The following is a 16004-nucleotide window of genomic DNA, read 5'->3' as shown; positions in this document are numbered from 1 at the left end:
GACCGGTCCCGGCTCCGGAAGAACCTCACGACCCCCAGCCAGCTCCTTTAACAGTACTTTTATTTGATTAAAGACTCAGAATTCTCTGTGTACACTGGAATGTGCTCTATTCCCTAGGCCAGGATCATACAGGGTTACAAAAAGTGGGGACCTCGGCTCGGTTTAAATATCACCCTCCAATGAATGTAAGGGAAAAAAAAAGCTCCTTGGATGCTTGAACTAACTTAGACTCCATTTTAAAAATCTTACAGACAAGCAGCTCTGGAACAGGACTGGGTTAATGGGATTCATTGCCTACTTTGCTAGGGGAGAGGGCTTGCCCTCTCAGGACAGGACCAGGGTTGATTTCCTCTCAGGTGCTGCCAGCAGAGGAGAGACCACAAACTTCTTTGGCAGAGGACCCCAGGGGCCCATGACAGGCTGGCTGTCTCTCACAGAGCACAGTACACGCACTTTTAGGGCCCCTGCCTTCCACCTGCACTCGGGCCCTCTGGCTGCCGAGGTGAGGTGTGCCCAGGGGCAGATGACACTCATGACAGGCCCCAGCCATGCAGGTGAGATGAGTTGTGAGGGGAGCACAGGTCTCCGAGATGAAGTAAGTAACGCTATTGAGGCAGCAGTAGGAGAAATGGCTTGGATCAGCCCCCATATAACCTGGAAAACAGCATTTCCTTCTCCCATACCTGCCAGTGCTGAACCAACACTGACTTGAGACAGGTCCTGACATGCAGGCCAAGTAAGTCAACCAGGTTCCACAGCTCCTGTCACCCAGGCAGACAAAGCCCACAGCCTCCCCAGACACCAAAACAGCCTTGCAAAGGATTTACAGCTGGTTCTAACCTAACTAAACTTCCTCCAAAGCCTGGCCTGAGAACAGCTGTGGAAGACAGTGAGGACACAGTCCCCTTGGATGCTCTCCCTGCTGCAGCAGGAACCAGACCACCTGGAGCTGGGCCACTGCCACACAGCAGAGCTGGAGGAACAGCAGTAACTGTGTGGGGCAAAAGGACTGAACCCCTGGGTCCCTCTTCCCACCCCATGCCCCTGCCATGACCGCCCCACCTCTGGGGGCAAGGTCAACTTGCTCAGCTTCCACCAGATGGAAAGGACAGGGCCAGCAGATGGCCCCACACATGAGAACCAGAGGCCAAGGAGAAATTAAAATGGCAGCACCAACAACGGAACAGCATGTGATGCTTCAGGAGAGAATGATGTCTGGTCGGCTCTGGGCTGAGCTCCGAGCACCTCGGGGTGGGGGGGAGCATGTCAAAGTCAGGCTCTTTGCGGAGATCTTGCTTTTTTGCCAGTTGGTAAAAATCTGCCAAAGAAATTTGTGGCCTTTCCCCCCATGAGCACGTCACTTCTCTGCAAAAAATGTCTGTGACCCCGGAACACTGTAGATGGCACACAGAGCCACGCATCTTAGCAGAGGGGGCTGTGGCGTTCCCAACATTCAGAATAAACGTCGGCCTCGTTTTTTTTAATTTAAAAATTTCTTCCATTGTGTGTCACCATGTCTGGCATTACAGGATTTCGTACTTGTCCACCAGGAAGGTGGTTTCAGTAGAAAACCTTACAGGGCTGTTCCCGTCTACCTGGGTCACTTTGGTAACCTGTGGAGACAAGAGGCAATATTAGCTCAGCAATGAACATCACTCCCTTAGTGCAGCAATGCCATGCTTCCCAACACCATGACAGCACAACCAACCTGCTGCCCTTAAACCCCAGCTCAGCCCTGAAACAAAGACCTTTGTTCCCAGGATCCCTGAAGGAGGGGAGTGATTTTCTGTGGTAACTGTGTCTTTGCTGAGAAGCGAATTGGCAGCCACTGGCTACACTTCAGTGGAGACAGCTGTATGCCAAGCAGTGTTTTGGCTACAAGGCTGATGGATTTTCCAACAAGGTCTGAGGGGAATGAATGACTACTCAGAAACTTGAAGACACAACTGAAACTTCAGGCAAACTCCATGAAGTGTCAGCTGCCAGTGCTGTCTGCTGGCACTCCCGAATCCAGCAGTCTCAGAGGCATGGCCAGTGGGACAGCACGGTGCTTCGGCAGCACAGCCAAGTGTCAGCCAGTCAGGGACCAAAGCAAGGGTGACATCCCACCTGTGGAGCATAAGCAGTGACCATACCTGTATGTTGCAATAGTTCTTTTTGGAGACAAAGGAGACCTGCACCGGGAAGAAGTCGTTTGGCTGCCCTGCTATGCTGAACTCCAGGCTACCGCTCTTGTTTTTGGCATCTATCACGGGCAGGCACCACTCAAGGAGGTTTCTCCGGCTGTCGTGGCGATACTCACCATCAATCTCCCCAATCACTGGGGCACCAACACCAGACCTAGAGCAAGCAATGACAAGTGACAATAACTTCCCTGCACAGAGCTAAGAAAATGCCTCTAACACACATTGGCTTGGCCAGATCCACAAAACAGGGAGGGGAAGAAGGTGATGGGACTCGTTAGTGCTGCGTGATAAGGAGCATGACTTACGGCACGGGGATGGTGATGATCACATCATTCAGCTCGAGGCTCTCCTCTTGCAACTCATATTCAATGTTAACATCACAAGTGTTCCCACTCTCTGACGGCCAGCAGTTAACTGAGGAAACAGAGACAGTAGGTGAACCATGCAGGCCTTTCGTGTGGAATAGGCCTTCACAAGATGATGCACTTCGAAACATCCAGTGAAGTCACCCTCAAGCTGACTTTAAGAAAAGCTCTCTATTTTCCTTGAGGGGTTACAGAAAACACACACTGCCAAAGATGGGCACTATCCAACAGATACACATAGTATCTCCAAGGTCTCCCAACATGCCAGGCTCCAGGCAGCCCAGCTGCTGCAAGGTGGCTACCAGCAGCTCATGGACAATCACCAGCTTCTTCTGCCCAAGCCCCCAGACCTGCACTCACTTGTCAATGGAATGAAGGACTCTTCTGTGGTCTGCAACCTCCACTTCAGCACACCCACATCGCTGTTAATAGGGAATGACTTCTCTGGATTCTTCAAACCGATCTGCGACTCTGTAGTGAAGAGCTTCTTGTCCACGTTTGGGTGAGTCTGAAAGAGGAACACATGCCCAGACTGTAGGTCTAAGCCCAGGGACAGAACCCAGGACAGGCCTACACATTCCAGTGTTTCCTTTGACAAAACACACATCAGGTTTCCTCCTGGCTCAGAAGCCCATCTGAAGCACAACTGCTTATCAACCTGGGATTGCTTCCAGAAAAATGCTAATCTGACAAGAGGGATCCCCACCACTGTCTTTCTTACAAGCAACTGCAGCAGATATTCAAGCAATGCAGGTTGGTATCTACAAAACAACTATAAGTCAAAGACCATCCTGAATAATTACAGCAGACATTTCAAGAAAAATCAATCTAATGCTGTTGGGAAATAACAGCCTGACACCATAACACTACTGTCTCCCCTCAGCAACCTTAATGCACGCATATGTCAGTGGCCAGACTCCATTTAAACACTCTCTTCACAACCTCAAGTGTGAGCAGCTTTTTAGAAGCAGAGGATTTTTGCAAGTTCCTGTTCAAGCTGCACCAGAAAGACAGGAGTCAGCAAAGGGTTTGGTGTCATGTTCCACCTGAAGCACTGCCTGTGGCAGTGCTGGGAGCAACACACTCATGGATGCACTGGAAGGAAGTGGACTTGCAGACAGAGATGATGTACAGCCCCTAACGAGGAGCAAGCCAGAGTGTGTCAAAGCAGCACCACCTCCAGGGATCTGTAAGGTCACATGAGGACAGAGAAAGGGAAGGACCAATCTCCCAAGAACCTTCTGAGCTGCCATCAAGCATCCCAGGTACAGCAGCGACAGGACAAGCAACCTCAGAAAGAAACAACTTCCAAGAGAATACATTAATTCTCCATTGGCACAGGAAGTTTGTTATCCCATTTCCACTTCACAGCTGCAGCTGACATCACCCAACAGGCACTGAGGCTGCTGCAAAGTCCAAGTGAGGTCACCAGGCATGCCAAGGTGCACTGCTGAGCAGATAAGGCTCCAAGGGCAGGATGGGGACCAAGATTGCATTTCTCCAGTGAACTTCAATCCCTTGAGCATGACTGGCCCTGCACTTGCTGAGAAGGCTTAGATGAGAACACAGGACAGCAACATACTTGAGTATTTCCATTATTTTTCCCCTGGAAAGCAGCAAAAACATGTTCAACAGCATGGGTCTCCAAATAGGCTTTACCTGTAGCTGTACTCCCCTCTTGTCTTCATTTTCGACATGCAGGCGAATCCGTGCAAACTTTTCATCAGAGATGTGCAGCATGATCATGCCATGAAGCTCCATGTTCTGCAACCCTCCATCACGGCCACAAGTCAAGGAGATTTTCTCCTCTATTTTCATGTGCACGCTAGACAGACAGAGGAAAAAGCTCAAGTCCTACAGTCTTGGTAGGTACAGACAACAGAGATCACTGCTCAGTAAGGACAGGCTGTGTGTACTGAGCAGGGGCTCCCAAACAACAGCACAGCTGGTACAGTGGGGGCTAATACTGCTCTGACAGTGAACTCGGGGGCAGGAGAATCCATGCATATGGGTCTGAGAGGGGTGGGAGCCCAGTTAAATGGCAGTGATGCAGCATCTTGACAAGCTGGTCACTCAAATCCCCTCTGACAGGCCACAGCGCACAGCTCAGGGCATTAAAAGGTTCTCAACTGCTATGTGTAAAATGAACTGTGAACACTTCCATCCTGAGCAGCAACAAGGCTGGGAAACAGAGAAAATGGTGCAGAGAAAAAAGCACAGGAAAATTCCCAACCCCAGCTCAACAACGGATGGACAGCTCATTTTAGTTAAGAGGATGCCTAACCAAACTATTTATCTGCTTTTTTGCTGACATGCTTTCCCAGATTTTGCCCAACTGTTATAATTACAAGGTAAGAAAATACAGGAAAAAGCTCAAGAAGTGCAAAGAAGCTGCTCTCTCCCAAGGTCACACACAGGGAGAGCCGTGAGGAGACTGCTTACAAAGCAAGGGCAGCACTCACCTCTCCATGTTAATGGGAGAAGTGAGAACTTTGGCTGCTTCTGCAGAGCGCTTGCCTACAGAAGTCATGATATTTTCTCCTTCCGATTTCAGCTTGTCCACGAAGTTGTCCACCTCCTTCCCTTTAGCGCCGAGTTTCAAGGCTTTACTGGGACCTGAAGGCCTAAATAAAATGCGTAATAATCTCCAAGTCAGCTGACAGCAATGGGTTCCCCCTTCCCAGTTACCTTCAAATGCTGTAACTTGACCATCCCAACAACACAGCATTTAACTCGGCAGCCTCTCTGGAGGGGAACACGCATGGAACTGACCATCTTAAGTGAAGGGTGCCAAGATATAATTTACATCGAGATATAGTTCCAGGACTATACCTCGATTGTAAATGTGAATCTAGGATATGTATTGCCAGGAGCTGGGACCTCTTTTTCTCACACAAAATGAAAGCCCATTGTTCATCCAAGAATGCAAAGAGACTATGGGGTGCTAGTATGGTATGTGGCACAAAGGGTCCTCAATGCTTACACAGATGAGGAACTCATGTTAGACCCTCCGGGCACGTGGTTTGAGCCCACGCAGACTCCAACACCTGCCACCTGCTGATCCTCCTACCTGGCTGGAGCTGGTGCCACTTTGGGCTTCTCGGTCTCGATGATGGTCTCTGTGATCATTGCTGTCACGCCCCCAGACACGGCCGAGCTGCCGAAGCCCCCGAACCCTGGAGCCTTCTTGCCGTGTCTCTCTGCATCCCTCCTGGCCTGCTGCAGCTCCTTCGCCTTACGGCGCATCTCGGCTTTCGCCTCACGTTCCTGTGTCTGGAGGAAAAGAGAAGAGCCTGATGGAGCTTTGCAACCTCAGCCCTGCCCTGCACAGGAGCCAACTGCAGTTGCCCAAAAAACCCTGGCCAAGAAAAAACAAACAAGACATGAGCATTTAGCTCTCAGAAAAGCTAAATAATTGCACGGCCCCGCCAAAGTGGAAGAACACCTCTGTATAGCAAAAGTGGTGCTTTTCAGACAGGGCACCCTGTGTCAGGATTGCAGGTGTCCCTGCTCACCTCTCTGACTGCCCGAAACACCTTCTCCTCATGCGAGTCCATCTCAGTGAAGGTCCGAATTTGTGCCAGATTTACATTCTCACGGTAGCCCAGGGCAACAATTTCATCAAAGGCAAAGATTAGGTCGAAGCAGTGTTCTGAGATCTCATTCTCTTCCAGAGCTCGACAATATTCAGGGATCTAGAAGGGTAGAACATTTTAAATGAGTACCCACAAATAGTACCGTGTAAACACTTTCTTTCTACCATCCCAGGGGTCACAACTGTGCCAGACCTAAGCCCAGCACAACTTTACACTGCTCTTTGTACCATTACATTGTCAATAAACAAGATGAAGTTTTGACACAGTTCTTCTACATCAAAATCCACATAAAACCTCTCAGCTTCCTCATAACATTAACTTAAAGGAACCCAACTGCATGCTGGGGCCAGTGAATTTCCTGAAAACCCTTTGGCTATATGAAGACAAACTTGCTGCTTCAGGATCCCTGCATAGCAGCACTGCACTTGAAAGAACCCAAAGAACGTTTAATGCTAAATTACAGTCAGCCCTTTGGTCTCACCAGGTGAAGTACAACTGATGATTTTTTAAATGTGGAGTTCAAAACCACCACCAAAAGTTCAGAGCTTTCTGTCCAGTCAGGAAGGGAAGCTCTGGAACACAGAACCTACCAAGTGGAGGCACACAGTGTCCCTGCACCAGCTCAGAAACAGATCCCTCACAACAGCACCGTTCTGGGCTATGTCACGATGAGTTCTTACCACTCTAGAGAAGAGTCGGAGTGTTTCCAGGTCTTCCAGGATGTTGCTGTTTTTGGTGGTAATCAGCACCATGTAGAGCTTCTCCATGGGCTGGTACACGTATCGCACGCTCTCTGTCTCCACAAACGTGTGCTGCTTCCCTGTGTTCATCAGCTTTGGGAATGCTGCCAGCAGCCCCTCGATGCGGGTGCGAGTCATCTCCACGAACTGCCGGGACACAATGGCCTTCCCCGCCTTCGTGCACACAGCGGCTGCCAACAGCACCTGGAGGAGAGCAGCGTCTCAGCAGGGTCCCACCCCGTGCCCACGGACAGCATCTCTGACCACGACACTTCACCTGCACACCCTTCCTTAAACAAGATCCTAAGTCTTTCTCTGTGACCAGGAAATGAACTACGTCAAGAGCAGAGACACCTCTGCTTTTGCTCTCTCTCTCCGTTCCACATGCTGTCCCAACATAATCCTGAGAGCTCTCCCTGCTTCTGTCAGGCAAACGATCATTCCCGATTTCACACAGACTGAGGCGTACAGCCCCTGAGAGCGTTAGGGGAGGCTCCGAGTTATGGACTTTCCATCAGGCTGCCCCAGCTTACAACCACACACAGGACTGCTGTGAGATGTAACATCTCCCAGCGCCATACGCACAGCACAGCCAGGTTAACGAAGCCCCAGTGTGACTCCCGGGCAGCTCGCAGGCGTTATCACACCGACAGGGCAGCACGGCACTCACCAGCTGCACTTTCTCCATCTCCCAGTCTGCCCAGACTTCCTCCCTATATTTCTCTCTCACAGATGTTAATTCCCTTTGTCAGGATAAATCTGCTCCGCGCTTCGGATCTTTTAAATCCGCAACTGCTGTTACTGACAGAAAGTATCCGAAATCCTCAAACGTGGCAGCGCTGATCCCAGGCGCACCTCGGGCACAGTTTAGCTCTGCCGGAGCCGTAAGCTGGTCTGTGCTAACCCAAACACTGCCGCGACAGACAAAAGGAGCCGGACCGGCCCTGAGACACAGGGTCCCACGGGCACCACCAGCCCGGTTACACCCTACACCCCAAACGCCCGTTAGAGCAGGCGTGAGGCCGTGCTGAGGAGGCACCGTGGCTCCGAGTCACCAGAGAAAAAGTGCCGCGTCCCCGCCGCCGGCAAGGGCCCCGGCCCAACCCAGGGCGGCAGCGCCGCGCTCCGTCCCACCAGGCCGCGGGCTCCAGCGCCAGCCTGCACACGGGCCGGGCGGCCGGGCGAGCCCCGGGGCTGCCCCTGGGGCTGTCCCGAGCCCCGCGCTGCCCGCAGGGGACAGGTCCTTCCCTTACCATAGCAGCGGCAGCAGCGGCGGGATCCGCGCTCGGGCCCTCCGCTCACTCCGGTTCCCGGGCGGCCCCGCAAGATGGCGGCGCCGCGCCACGTCCGCACCCGGAAGTACCGTCACGGCGGGGCGGGGCGGGGCACTGGCACCTCCCCGCCGCCAGGGGGCGCGCGCGGCCAGGCCGTGTGGGCGCCGTTGCCGCGGGCCGGGCGCGGCGGGCGGAGTCGCCATGGCGACGGTGGCGGCGGCGGCGTCGGCGGCGCGGCGGGAAGCGAGGCGGGCGGAGGTGGGACACGGGGGATACGGCGGGACACAACGGGACGCGGGGGCGCGGGCGGAGGTGGGGCACGGGACACAGCGTGGCAGCACACGGCTAGCGGTGGGTGCGGGCGCCGGGCCGCCCCGGGCCTCGCCGCCCCTGAGTTCGGCTCTCGGCGCAGCCCCGCCCGGTGGAGAACCAGCCGTACGACGAGAGCCTGGAGCTGCCTGAGGCCGATCCCGGAACCCGCTCGCCGCGGGCGGGGGCCGCGAGCCGCCTGCGGGACTCCCGTCGGCCCGGGGTGTCCGTCGGAGCGGCCGGGAACGGCGGCCGGGGCAGCGGAGGGAAGGTACGAGCGCAGCGGGCGGGGGCACGGCCCGGTGAGGCTCGGTGACATCCCGTGAGACCCGCCTCTCGTCCAGGAGGAGGCAGCGGCGCAGTTCCCCGGCCCAGCCACCTTCAGCGAGGATGACGACGAGGACGATGAGGACTCGGAGGAAGATTCCTCGGAGAGCGACTCGGAGGAGGACTCGGAGGAGCACGGGGCCGCTCTGGAGGGGTGAGCGGTGTTCCTGGCCACAGGGGCCGCGCTGAGGCTGGTGGGTGCCTTTCGGGCCCTGTCAGCTCCGCCGGTTTCCCCAGATCCCACGAGGGCGAGCAGAGTCCTGGACATCGGGACAGGCAGTTCCTGCCTCCTCCTCCCCGATGCTTCAGGGTGGTGGTTCCTCCAGCTGGTGAACCAGTCCCGAGCTTGTTTGCTGTGCCCAGGAGAGGCTAATATTCTCCCTCTACTCTCTTCCTTATTTTAGTGACTTCAATCCAGCAGATTTTGACTACCTGCAAGTGTCTTCTGAAATCAAAGATCTCTTTGAATACATCAAGAGGTGAGTGGAAAGGTTTTAGCCGGCTCTTGGCTCTCCTTTGTGTCAATTACTGCAGCACAGTTTCTAGTCACTTATGCTGGGGTGGTGTTTTTTTCCAGATACACTCCCAAAACAATAGAGATTGAGCACAAGCTGCAGCCTTTTATTCCAGACTTTATTCCTGCTGTTGGAGACATTGATGCATTCCTAAAGGTACAGTTTCTTCAGGTTCCTCTCTCTGTCCAGCCCCATGAACTGAAACAGAACACAGGCTCAGAGCACGTAGGCAGCCAGGCCGTGCAGCCTGGGCTCTCTGCTCTGTCCCTGCTCTGTCAGACACAACGGGCAGAGACGTGGAAAACTACACTGGTAGTTTGGTCACCTCCCAAACAGCACTTGGGTAACCTGGGGGAAAGCCTGGGTTTTCCTTCTCCAACACCGTGTGCTTTCCAGGCAGCACTGTACATAGAATGCACATGTGAGAGCACCCAGAGGAAGGCACCTGCCCTGGATCCCCAGAGAACAGGGCTCTGTTTTCCTGCAGGTTCCTCGTCCCGATGGCAAGCCTGACAACCTTGGCCTGCTGGTCCTGGATGAGCCCTCAACCAAGCAGTCAGATCCCACCGTGCTCTCTCTCTGGCTGACAGAGAACTCCAAGCAGCACAACATCACAGTGAGTCAGGGAGAGGGAGGTCACACTTGCTGCACATTTCCTGCAGTAAAACATGGCATTTTACTCTTACAACTGAGAAGCTGACTTTAAAAGCAGCAAAACCAGACCTGTTGCTTTAATCCATAGTTTTAAACTGCAGTGAATCTGAGCCTTGCTTCAGTCAACTCTTGATATGAGCTCTGGGTCTGTTCACTTCAGGTGAAGCTTTATTTCCTTTTAGTTGTTCATACCCAGTTTTAGTTGGCATTTTGCCTGCAGAAATCCATTGGTAAAGTGCAGCTGGGAAAGAGAGAAGGCCTGGTTCACCAGAAGTGAATGCAGCTTTCCCAAAAAGCCCCAAAACACCGTGAAACACTTCCAGGTTTATATTTGTGTTTTTAGCAGCAAATAAAAGTGAAGAGTTTGGAGAATGCAGAAAATAACCCTAAAGCCATTGAGAGCTGGATTGAAAGTATTAGTGAACTGCATCGCTGCAAGCCTCCTGCCACAGTCCATTACTCCAGGTGAGTTACTGGATTAGTCCTGATGTTGGCAGTGGAAGGTTGTGTTCCGTCCTGAAGTTGATGTTCTGATCTTCCCTGGCAGGCCAATGCCTGACATTGAGACCCTGATGCAGGAATGGTCACCAGAATTCGAGGAGCTCCTGGGAAAGGTATATTGTCTGGGTGACCAGTAGTTAGCTCAGCGTGGTCTTAGAAACCATCTCCCATGAAAGCTGGCTGCCTGCTCCATCCCACAGCCCAGGCCTCTCGGGCTTGTTCCTCCTCATGGCTCCGCCCTTGGCAGAAGTTGGGGAGCAGCCCAACACGGGAATTCCCAGCTGCTGCCCCGGTGGCCTCTGTATGCTCCCAGGCTCGAGCAGTCGGAGCAGATCTGACAGCCCCGTCTGTTGCAGGTGGGTCTTCCGAGCGCAGAGATGAGCTGTGACCTTGCCGAGTACATCGACATGATCTGCGGTGAGCGGGGGAGGCTGTGCTGCTGACACAATGTGACGCTGGCCTGGCACTCTCACTGAAAGCCAGGGAGCTTTAGCTGCAGGCTCAGCCCCAAGCTCCCCAATCAGAGGGATTGTTCCCTCTGATTCAGTGCGAGGTGGGCTCTTGTACTACAGGGGTCTGCAGTCTTTGGTGCCTGGAGCCCCAGGTGATGGTGGGCAGTGGGGAGTTCAGCCCCTCCTGACAATGCTGTGTGTGGGGCAATGCAGACCAGGTGCCCTCACATGCTCTGATCTCACCCGCAGCCATTCTGGACATCCCCGTGTACAAGAGCCGGATCCACCCTCTGCATGTCCTCTTCTCCCTCTTCTTGGAGTTCAAGAACTCGCAGGTATGCAGCTCCACGCAGGTGCTGCTCACCCAGCTAGCAGCACTGCACAGCTGGGCCCTTCACATTTGGCTTTGCGGTGGCAATGGGAGTGTGCAAAGGACTGGTCGGCCCCCGAGAACACATTCTCAGCTGATCCTCTCCCTGGTGCCTCTGCCTGACACAGGGAGCTGGGCTGTCTTCTGGGCTGAGGTGTCATTGTTCAACAGGCCAGCACAAGCCAGAATGCATCTCCCTGGGCTGGCTGCTGAGCACACAACTCAGGGTGTTGCCAGCGCATTCAGATGCATGCGTGTGCTCTGAGCAGTGGGAGTCAAATCTTTGCATGAGCATGTTCTTTTCCCTGCAGCACTTCAAGCCCCTGGCTGATGGGCAGAAGGGCAGGAGCCCACCATCCAACCCACCCTCACAAGCAGCGGAGGCAGAGGTGTTGAGCTTTAACTGATGCTTCACATCAAAGCCTCATCTCCTGGATCACTGTTTGTCACTGGACACTGAGGTGTACCCAGAGCAGGTTGGGAGATACCACACAGCAAATTAGAAGCCTCTCTGATCTTAGAGACATTGCTGGGCTGCTCTTTGTTAGGGAGTAGGGCTTGACTCACCATATTTGTTACAGAAGCTACCTAAGGCCTCCATTTTTGACTTGTTTTCAAGGAGTTCAGCATTAAACCAGCCTTTCCCAGTGTCAGGCTCTCTGTGCCACAGGTGCTTCAGAGCAGAGGCTCCTTGAGCACACACTATAAGGGCTGGAGCAAACAGGAATAAATTCCACATTCAGACACAACACTGAGATCTGCTCAGGGTGTTGCAATCTCTGACCTGGAGATCTTGAATCTCCTCTGTTCCTTATTATTGAACCCCCTTTCCTGTTGAGAATAGTCCCTTAGCTCCTGTCAAGCAGAAATAACTTGTGCGGCACCACAGAGATGCTTGGATTCAGTTTATTGCTGTTGGGACAGCTCTCCTCAGCCCCTGCTCCACTGACCTCCCACCTGTCTGCCACAGCAGCAGGGACAGGGGCAAAGAGGATCATGCAGCAAGTCACAAACCTGCTAAAGCAAAGCTGGTGCTTGGCTTTACCCCAAGAGGAATCGCAGTGCTAGAGCCTGGCTCTAAACAGTTTTGATGTGTTTTGATTATAACAGAATATCAGTAAAGTTTGGGGACTACATAAAACCATGCCTTGGCTGACAGCGCAGCTCCCAAGCCCTGCACAGCACAGAGCTGGGGCTGGTCAGCTGCCACTTCCATCACGGCCTCCCTGGCACCCTCAGCTGCTCGGCTCCGGGGGCTGCCACAGCCCTGGCTCACGGGCACCACGCTGCAGCTCACAGCCAGATCTCCTCACTGCTCATGCTGGGCACTTTGTAGATGCGGCCAGACACTGGGAGCTGGATAAAACCTGCAGGACAAAGAACTCATTGCCTGTTGGGGCAGCCACAGAGCTCCATGTCCCACAACACATCTTTTAGAGCTGTTTGCCCACCTGCCCCCTTACCAAGCTTGCTGAGGACCAGGGAGTTTTCCAGTCCCAGCAGGGCACTTTCTTCTCCCCTAGCACTGGCTCCTGCATCCTTGGGGGAAGCTGCAGGGAAGCAAAGGAATGAGAGCCAGGACATTTATCCCTCACCCAAACAGGACCTGTAGCCCCACACGTCTCGCTGCACTGGCACATCAAGGTTTTACCTCCATCTTCCTGCGCAAGGTCACCAAGGCGCAGGTTGGGTGGCAGGGACTGGGTCTGGCGGGGCAGACGTGTGCCCTGGGGCTGCGGGGGCTCAGAGCTGCTGCAGTGGGAGCACTGGCTGGGTGGGCTGGGTCCTGCTTGCCCCGGGCCTCGCACAAGCTTGGGCAAGCGGCATGCCAGGCAGGCAGCACAGGAGCCCAGGCTGAGCAGGGCGGATAGGGCCAGGGCTGCTCCAACGGCAACACCCAGGACAGGCAGCTCCACACGGGCATCCAGCAGACCTGCACCTGCAGTGCAGACCCCTCAGCATCCTTCCACGCGGCCATTGCACCATGCCCACCCCTCAACAGTTACCTGTGGGCAGGAGAGAGGCAGTGGTGATGCCCACACTGTTGGCTGCACTGATGGAGAGGTTTCCAGCTGTGCAGTTGAGATGGATGTGGAGTGAGTGGTTGGCCAGCCCTGGGTAGCTTGTGGCACCCAGGAGGAGAAACTTGGAGGTGTTGGCCATCACATGCCCATGCTGGTCCATCCAGGTGATGCTGGCAGGTGGGTTGGCTTGCACCAGCACAAAGAGCACCAGGAGAAGGCCAGCACCCTTCTGGTAGTAGGCACCTTCCTGCAGGATCTCTGGCTTATCTGGGTAAAAAACAGGCGGTGAGATGGGGAGGAGGGATGGGGACAACCCAGCTAGCAGCAGAATTTGTCTCGCCTGGGTCTGGGAGCGCTTGTCTACCTTGTTTGCACAGGACTGACAAGATGCTGCCATGCTATGGCTGTGATGGATGCAGGTTATGGTCCTGCCCGAGCTGGATGGGAGCCCCACACACCCTCCCTACATCCCAGTCTGGAGCAGGCCAGCATGGCGGACCTTACACTGCACATTGAGAAGGATGGAGGTGTTGTAGGTCTCACTGGAGGTCGGGATGGTCAAGGAGCAGTCGAGCTGGTGGTCGGAGCGCTGGCCGGTGAGGGTGAGGATGCTGGCAATGTCTGCAGTTGAGAGGTTGACTTCCTGTTTCTGACCGTTGAGGTACCAGGCCAGCGTGGCACCTGGGGCTGGCCGGGGAACCCAGCAGGTGAAGATACGACTCTCCCCCTCCTGCAGGGTGCAGGCTGTTCGCGGCTGCCTGTCAGTGGTGGGGTCCACTTCCTCCAGTGCTGCCAGAGAGCCCCCCACACGTCAGAGCTGTAGCAGGAGTCCTGCTCTGGGAGTCATGCACCGGACCCCACCACAGCCTCACCTGCCAAGCAGAGCTCCAGGAGGCTGAGCAGCAGTAGCAGCAGGAGGGCGAGGGCAGCCCCCGGCCAGCCGCTGGCACACCCCATGTTATATCAGCCGTGCTCAGCGCTAGGAGAGAGGCAGCTAGAGCAGGGACGTGGGGGCGTCCACCACGTTGGGCCCCGGTGTTCCAGCACACAGCAGGGTCGGAGGATGTGGCCCAGCCGCACCTTACCTGCAGCATTGCTGCTACTGTGTCCAGCCCAGTCTGCAGTGCGGCTCTGCGCCCGGGCCCCGGCAGGCAGGGCAGTGCATGCGGCGCAGGGGCGGGCCCCAGCACGGCTGCGAGCGTCCGTCCGTCTCGCCGGGGCCCCGTCGCCGCCTTCCCCGAGCGCGATTGCTGCGCGCAGCCGCGGGGTCGGTCCCGCCGCTTGCGAGAGCGGCCGGAGGCTGCCCGGCCGAGACGGGGTGTGCGCGTCCCTGCGCCTCGGATCTCTCCTGGGCAAGGAGGAGGGCTCAGACTTGCACCCACCGCGCCACCCATCTCACCGGGGCTGTGCACGCTTGGGAACCACACCACAATGCCTGCAATGCCACAAGCAGAGCCCAGGTGCTGGGAACAGAGGGAGCTTTATTCGGGGTGGAACAGAGCGAGACAAACACAGCAAGGTGTTTTGGTACTTTCCAGTCCCTGGCTGTTAGCCAGGAGGAGGAACAGGAGCTCTGGCACCTGAGGTGGACCTTTTCTGGCCACCAGGACATGTCTGCCTGGCCAGCTGAGGAGCACGGCTCTGTCCAGCTCATCTCCTGCCCGTCTCAGTCGCTTCCGGTTCCATCGGGGTTGCGCAGCCGACCGAGCATCTCGCAGAGCATCTGGTTGCAGAGCGCAGAGTAGGGGTTGAGAAGCACGAGCTGCTGTCGGGCGAAGGCGCTGCCCAAGCGCGCTGCGCGCTCGAAGTCTCGCCGAGCATCCTCGTCCCGCGCCTGCAGCCGGTGGATGAGGCCGCGCTGCACGAAGCTCTGGCAGGCGGCACGGCCGCAGCCGCGGCTCAGCCGTATGGCAGCGTCCAGGTCCTGAAGGGCACCTGGCAACGAGGGGCGGCGTTGGTAGGGGCTGGGGCTTCCAGAAGACCAGCCGCACCTGCGCTGCTCACCTGCCACGTCTCCGCGCAAGCGCAGGGCCTGGGCCCGGTTATTGTAGCCCGAGGCGCGCTCGGGCAGCAGGCGAATGGCCTCGCTGAACCGCTCCAGGGCCGTGCTGATGTCTCCTGACTCAGCCGCAGAAACCCCCTGCAGCTCCAGCTCCCGGACTTGATCCAGCAGCTCCAACGGAAAAGGTTCCACTGTTGCAGTGCAAACGGGAGATCGTGACTGGGAGGTGGAGGCAGCAGGACGACCCACGGGGCCCAGTCCCACTGCCACCCTACACTCCCTGTCCAGAAGGGAACAGACACAGGGCAGGGTGCTGATGTCCATCCTCAAGCAGGCACTGCTCCCAGCCTGCAGAGCCTTCTTCCCTGCCCACCTGTTTGCCCTATGGGGACCCTGCTGGCAATTCCAGTGAGAACCTGATGCAGCATCACTCACCTTCGTCCTGGACATCCTCCTCCTCCTCATCCAGCCCTGGGATATCCCCAAAAGGGGTGCTGGGGTTGAAGATGGTCTGCAGGACGGCCCTGTCGTTGGCTGTGGCCATGCTGCTGTGTCACTGAGGCCTGTGACAAGGCTGCAGGCACAAGCAGGCTGCCACAGCCCAGTTAATGTTCACCCTGCCTCATCCTATTGCAGCCTGGGCTGAGGCCCCACCGCCCGGCCAGTGCCCCCAGCAGTGACCCAAGGTC

At 55.6% G+C, this 16004-nt stretch overlaps 4 protein-coding genes across 8 annotated transcripts; 1 reads left to right on the top strand and 3 right to left on the bottom strand.

Moving 5' to 3' along the window:
- Window positions 1-43: 43 nt before the first annotated feature.
- On the bottom strand, window positions 44-8286 carry ARCN1 (archain 1). Of its 2 annotated transcripts, none has more exons than XM_059867405.1 (10): window positions 8141-8286; window positions 6828-7091; window positions 6067-6246; window positions 5622-5824; window positions 5014-5175; window positions 4211-4376; window positions 2912-3059; window positions 2492-2600; window positions 2136-2340; window positions 44-1613 (listed from the first exon to the last, which is right to left on the bottom strand). In XM_059867405.1, exons 1-10 carry the CDS (start codon window positions 8141-8143, stop codon window positions 1524-1526), a joined length of 1530 nt encoding a protein of 509 aa, XP_059723388.1. In that variant the 5' UTR covers window positions 8144-8286; the 3' UTR covers window positions 44-1523. The 2 variants fall into 2 exon arrangements, with proteins under 2 accessions (XP_059723388.1, XP_059723387.1); XM_059867404.1 differs by lacking the exon at window positions 8141-8286 and adding an exon at window positions 7558-7590.
- A 13-nt stretch (window positions 8287-8299) lies between these two features.
- On the top strand, window positions 8300-11945 carry IFT46 (intraflagellar transport 46). 3 transcript variants are annotated; one of them, XM_059867388.1, is made up of 11 exons: window positions 8300-8419; window positions 8574-8741; window positions 8815-8951; window positions 9202-9276; window positions 9375-9468; window positions 9800-9928; window positions 10313-10431; window positions 10514-10580; window positions 10824-10884; window positions 11169-11254; window positions 11601-11945. In XM_059867388.1, exons 1-11 carry the CDS (start codon window positions 8363-8365, stop codon window positions 11694-11696), a joined length of 1089 nt encoding a protein of 362 aa, XP_059723371.1. In that variant the 5' UTR covers window positions 8300-8362; the 3' UTR covers window positions 11697-11945. The 3 variants fall into 3 exon arrangements, with proteins under 3 accessions (XP_059723371.1, XP_059723370.1, XP_059723372.1); XM_059867387.1 differs by having other exon boundaries at window positions 10310-10431; XM_059867389.1 differs by lacking the exon at window positions 8574-8741 and having other exon boundaries at window positions 8344-8419; window positions 10310-10431.
- Window positions 11946-12181: 236 nt separating this feature from the next.
- On the bottom strand, window positions 12182-14385 carry TMEM25 (transmembrane protein 25). 2 transcript variants are annotated; one of them, XM_059867385.1, is made up of 6 exons: window positions 14186-14385; window positions 13818-14102; window positions 13296-13580; window positions 12941-13228; window positions 12753-12839; window positions 12182-12656 (listed from the first exon to the last, which is right to left on the bottom strand). In XM_059867385.1, exons 1-6 carry the CDS (start codon window positions 14268-14270, stop codon window positions 12583-12585), a joined length of 1104 nt encoding a protein of 367 aa, XP_059723368.1. In that variant the 5' UTR covers window positions 14271-14385; the 3' UTR covers window positions 12182-12582. The 2 variants fall into 2 exon arrangements, with proteins under 2 accessions (XP_059723368.1, XP_059723369.1); XM_059867386.1 differs by lacking the exon at window positions 12941-13228.
- Window positions 14386-14774: 389 nt separating this feature from the next.
- Window positions 14775-15859, bottom strand: TTC36 (tetratricopeptide repeat domain 36). The gene is made up of 3 exons (XM_059867390.1): window positions 15751-15859; window positions 15318-15506; window positions 14775-15248 (listed from the first exon to the last, which is right to left on the bottom strand). The coding sequence occupies exons 1-3, from the start codon at window positions 15857-15859 to the stop codon at window positions 14980-14982; spliced, it is 567 nt and encodes a 188-aa protein (XP_059723373.1). The 3' UTR covers window positions 14775-14979.
- Between the last annotated feature and the right edge of the window lie 145 nt (window positions 15860-16004).

This window comes from Haemorhous mexicanus, chromosome 24 (genome assembly GCF_027477595.1).
Source record: "Haemorhous mexicanus isolate bHaeMex1 chromosome 24, bHaeMex1.pri, whole genome shotgun sequence".
Lineage (NCBI taxonomy): Eukaryota > Metazoa > Chordata > Aves > Passeriformes > Fringillidae > Haemorhous > Haemorhous mexicanus.
The sequence above is the reverse complement of the archived record's forward strand: the minus strand, read 5'-3'. Positions and strand labels throughout refer to the sequence as shown.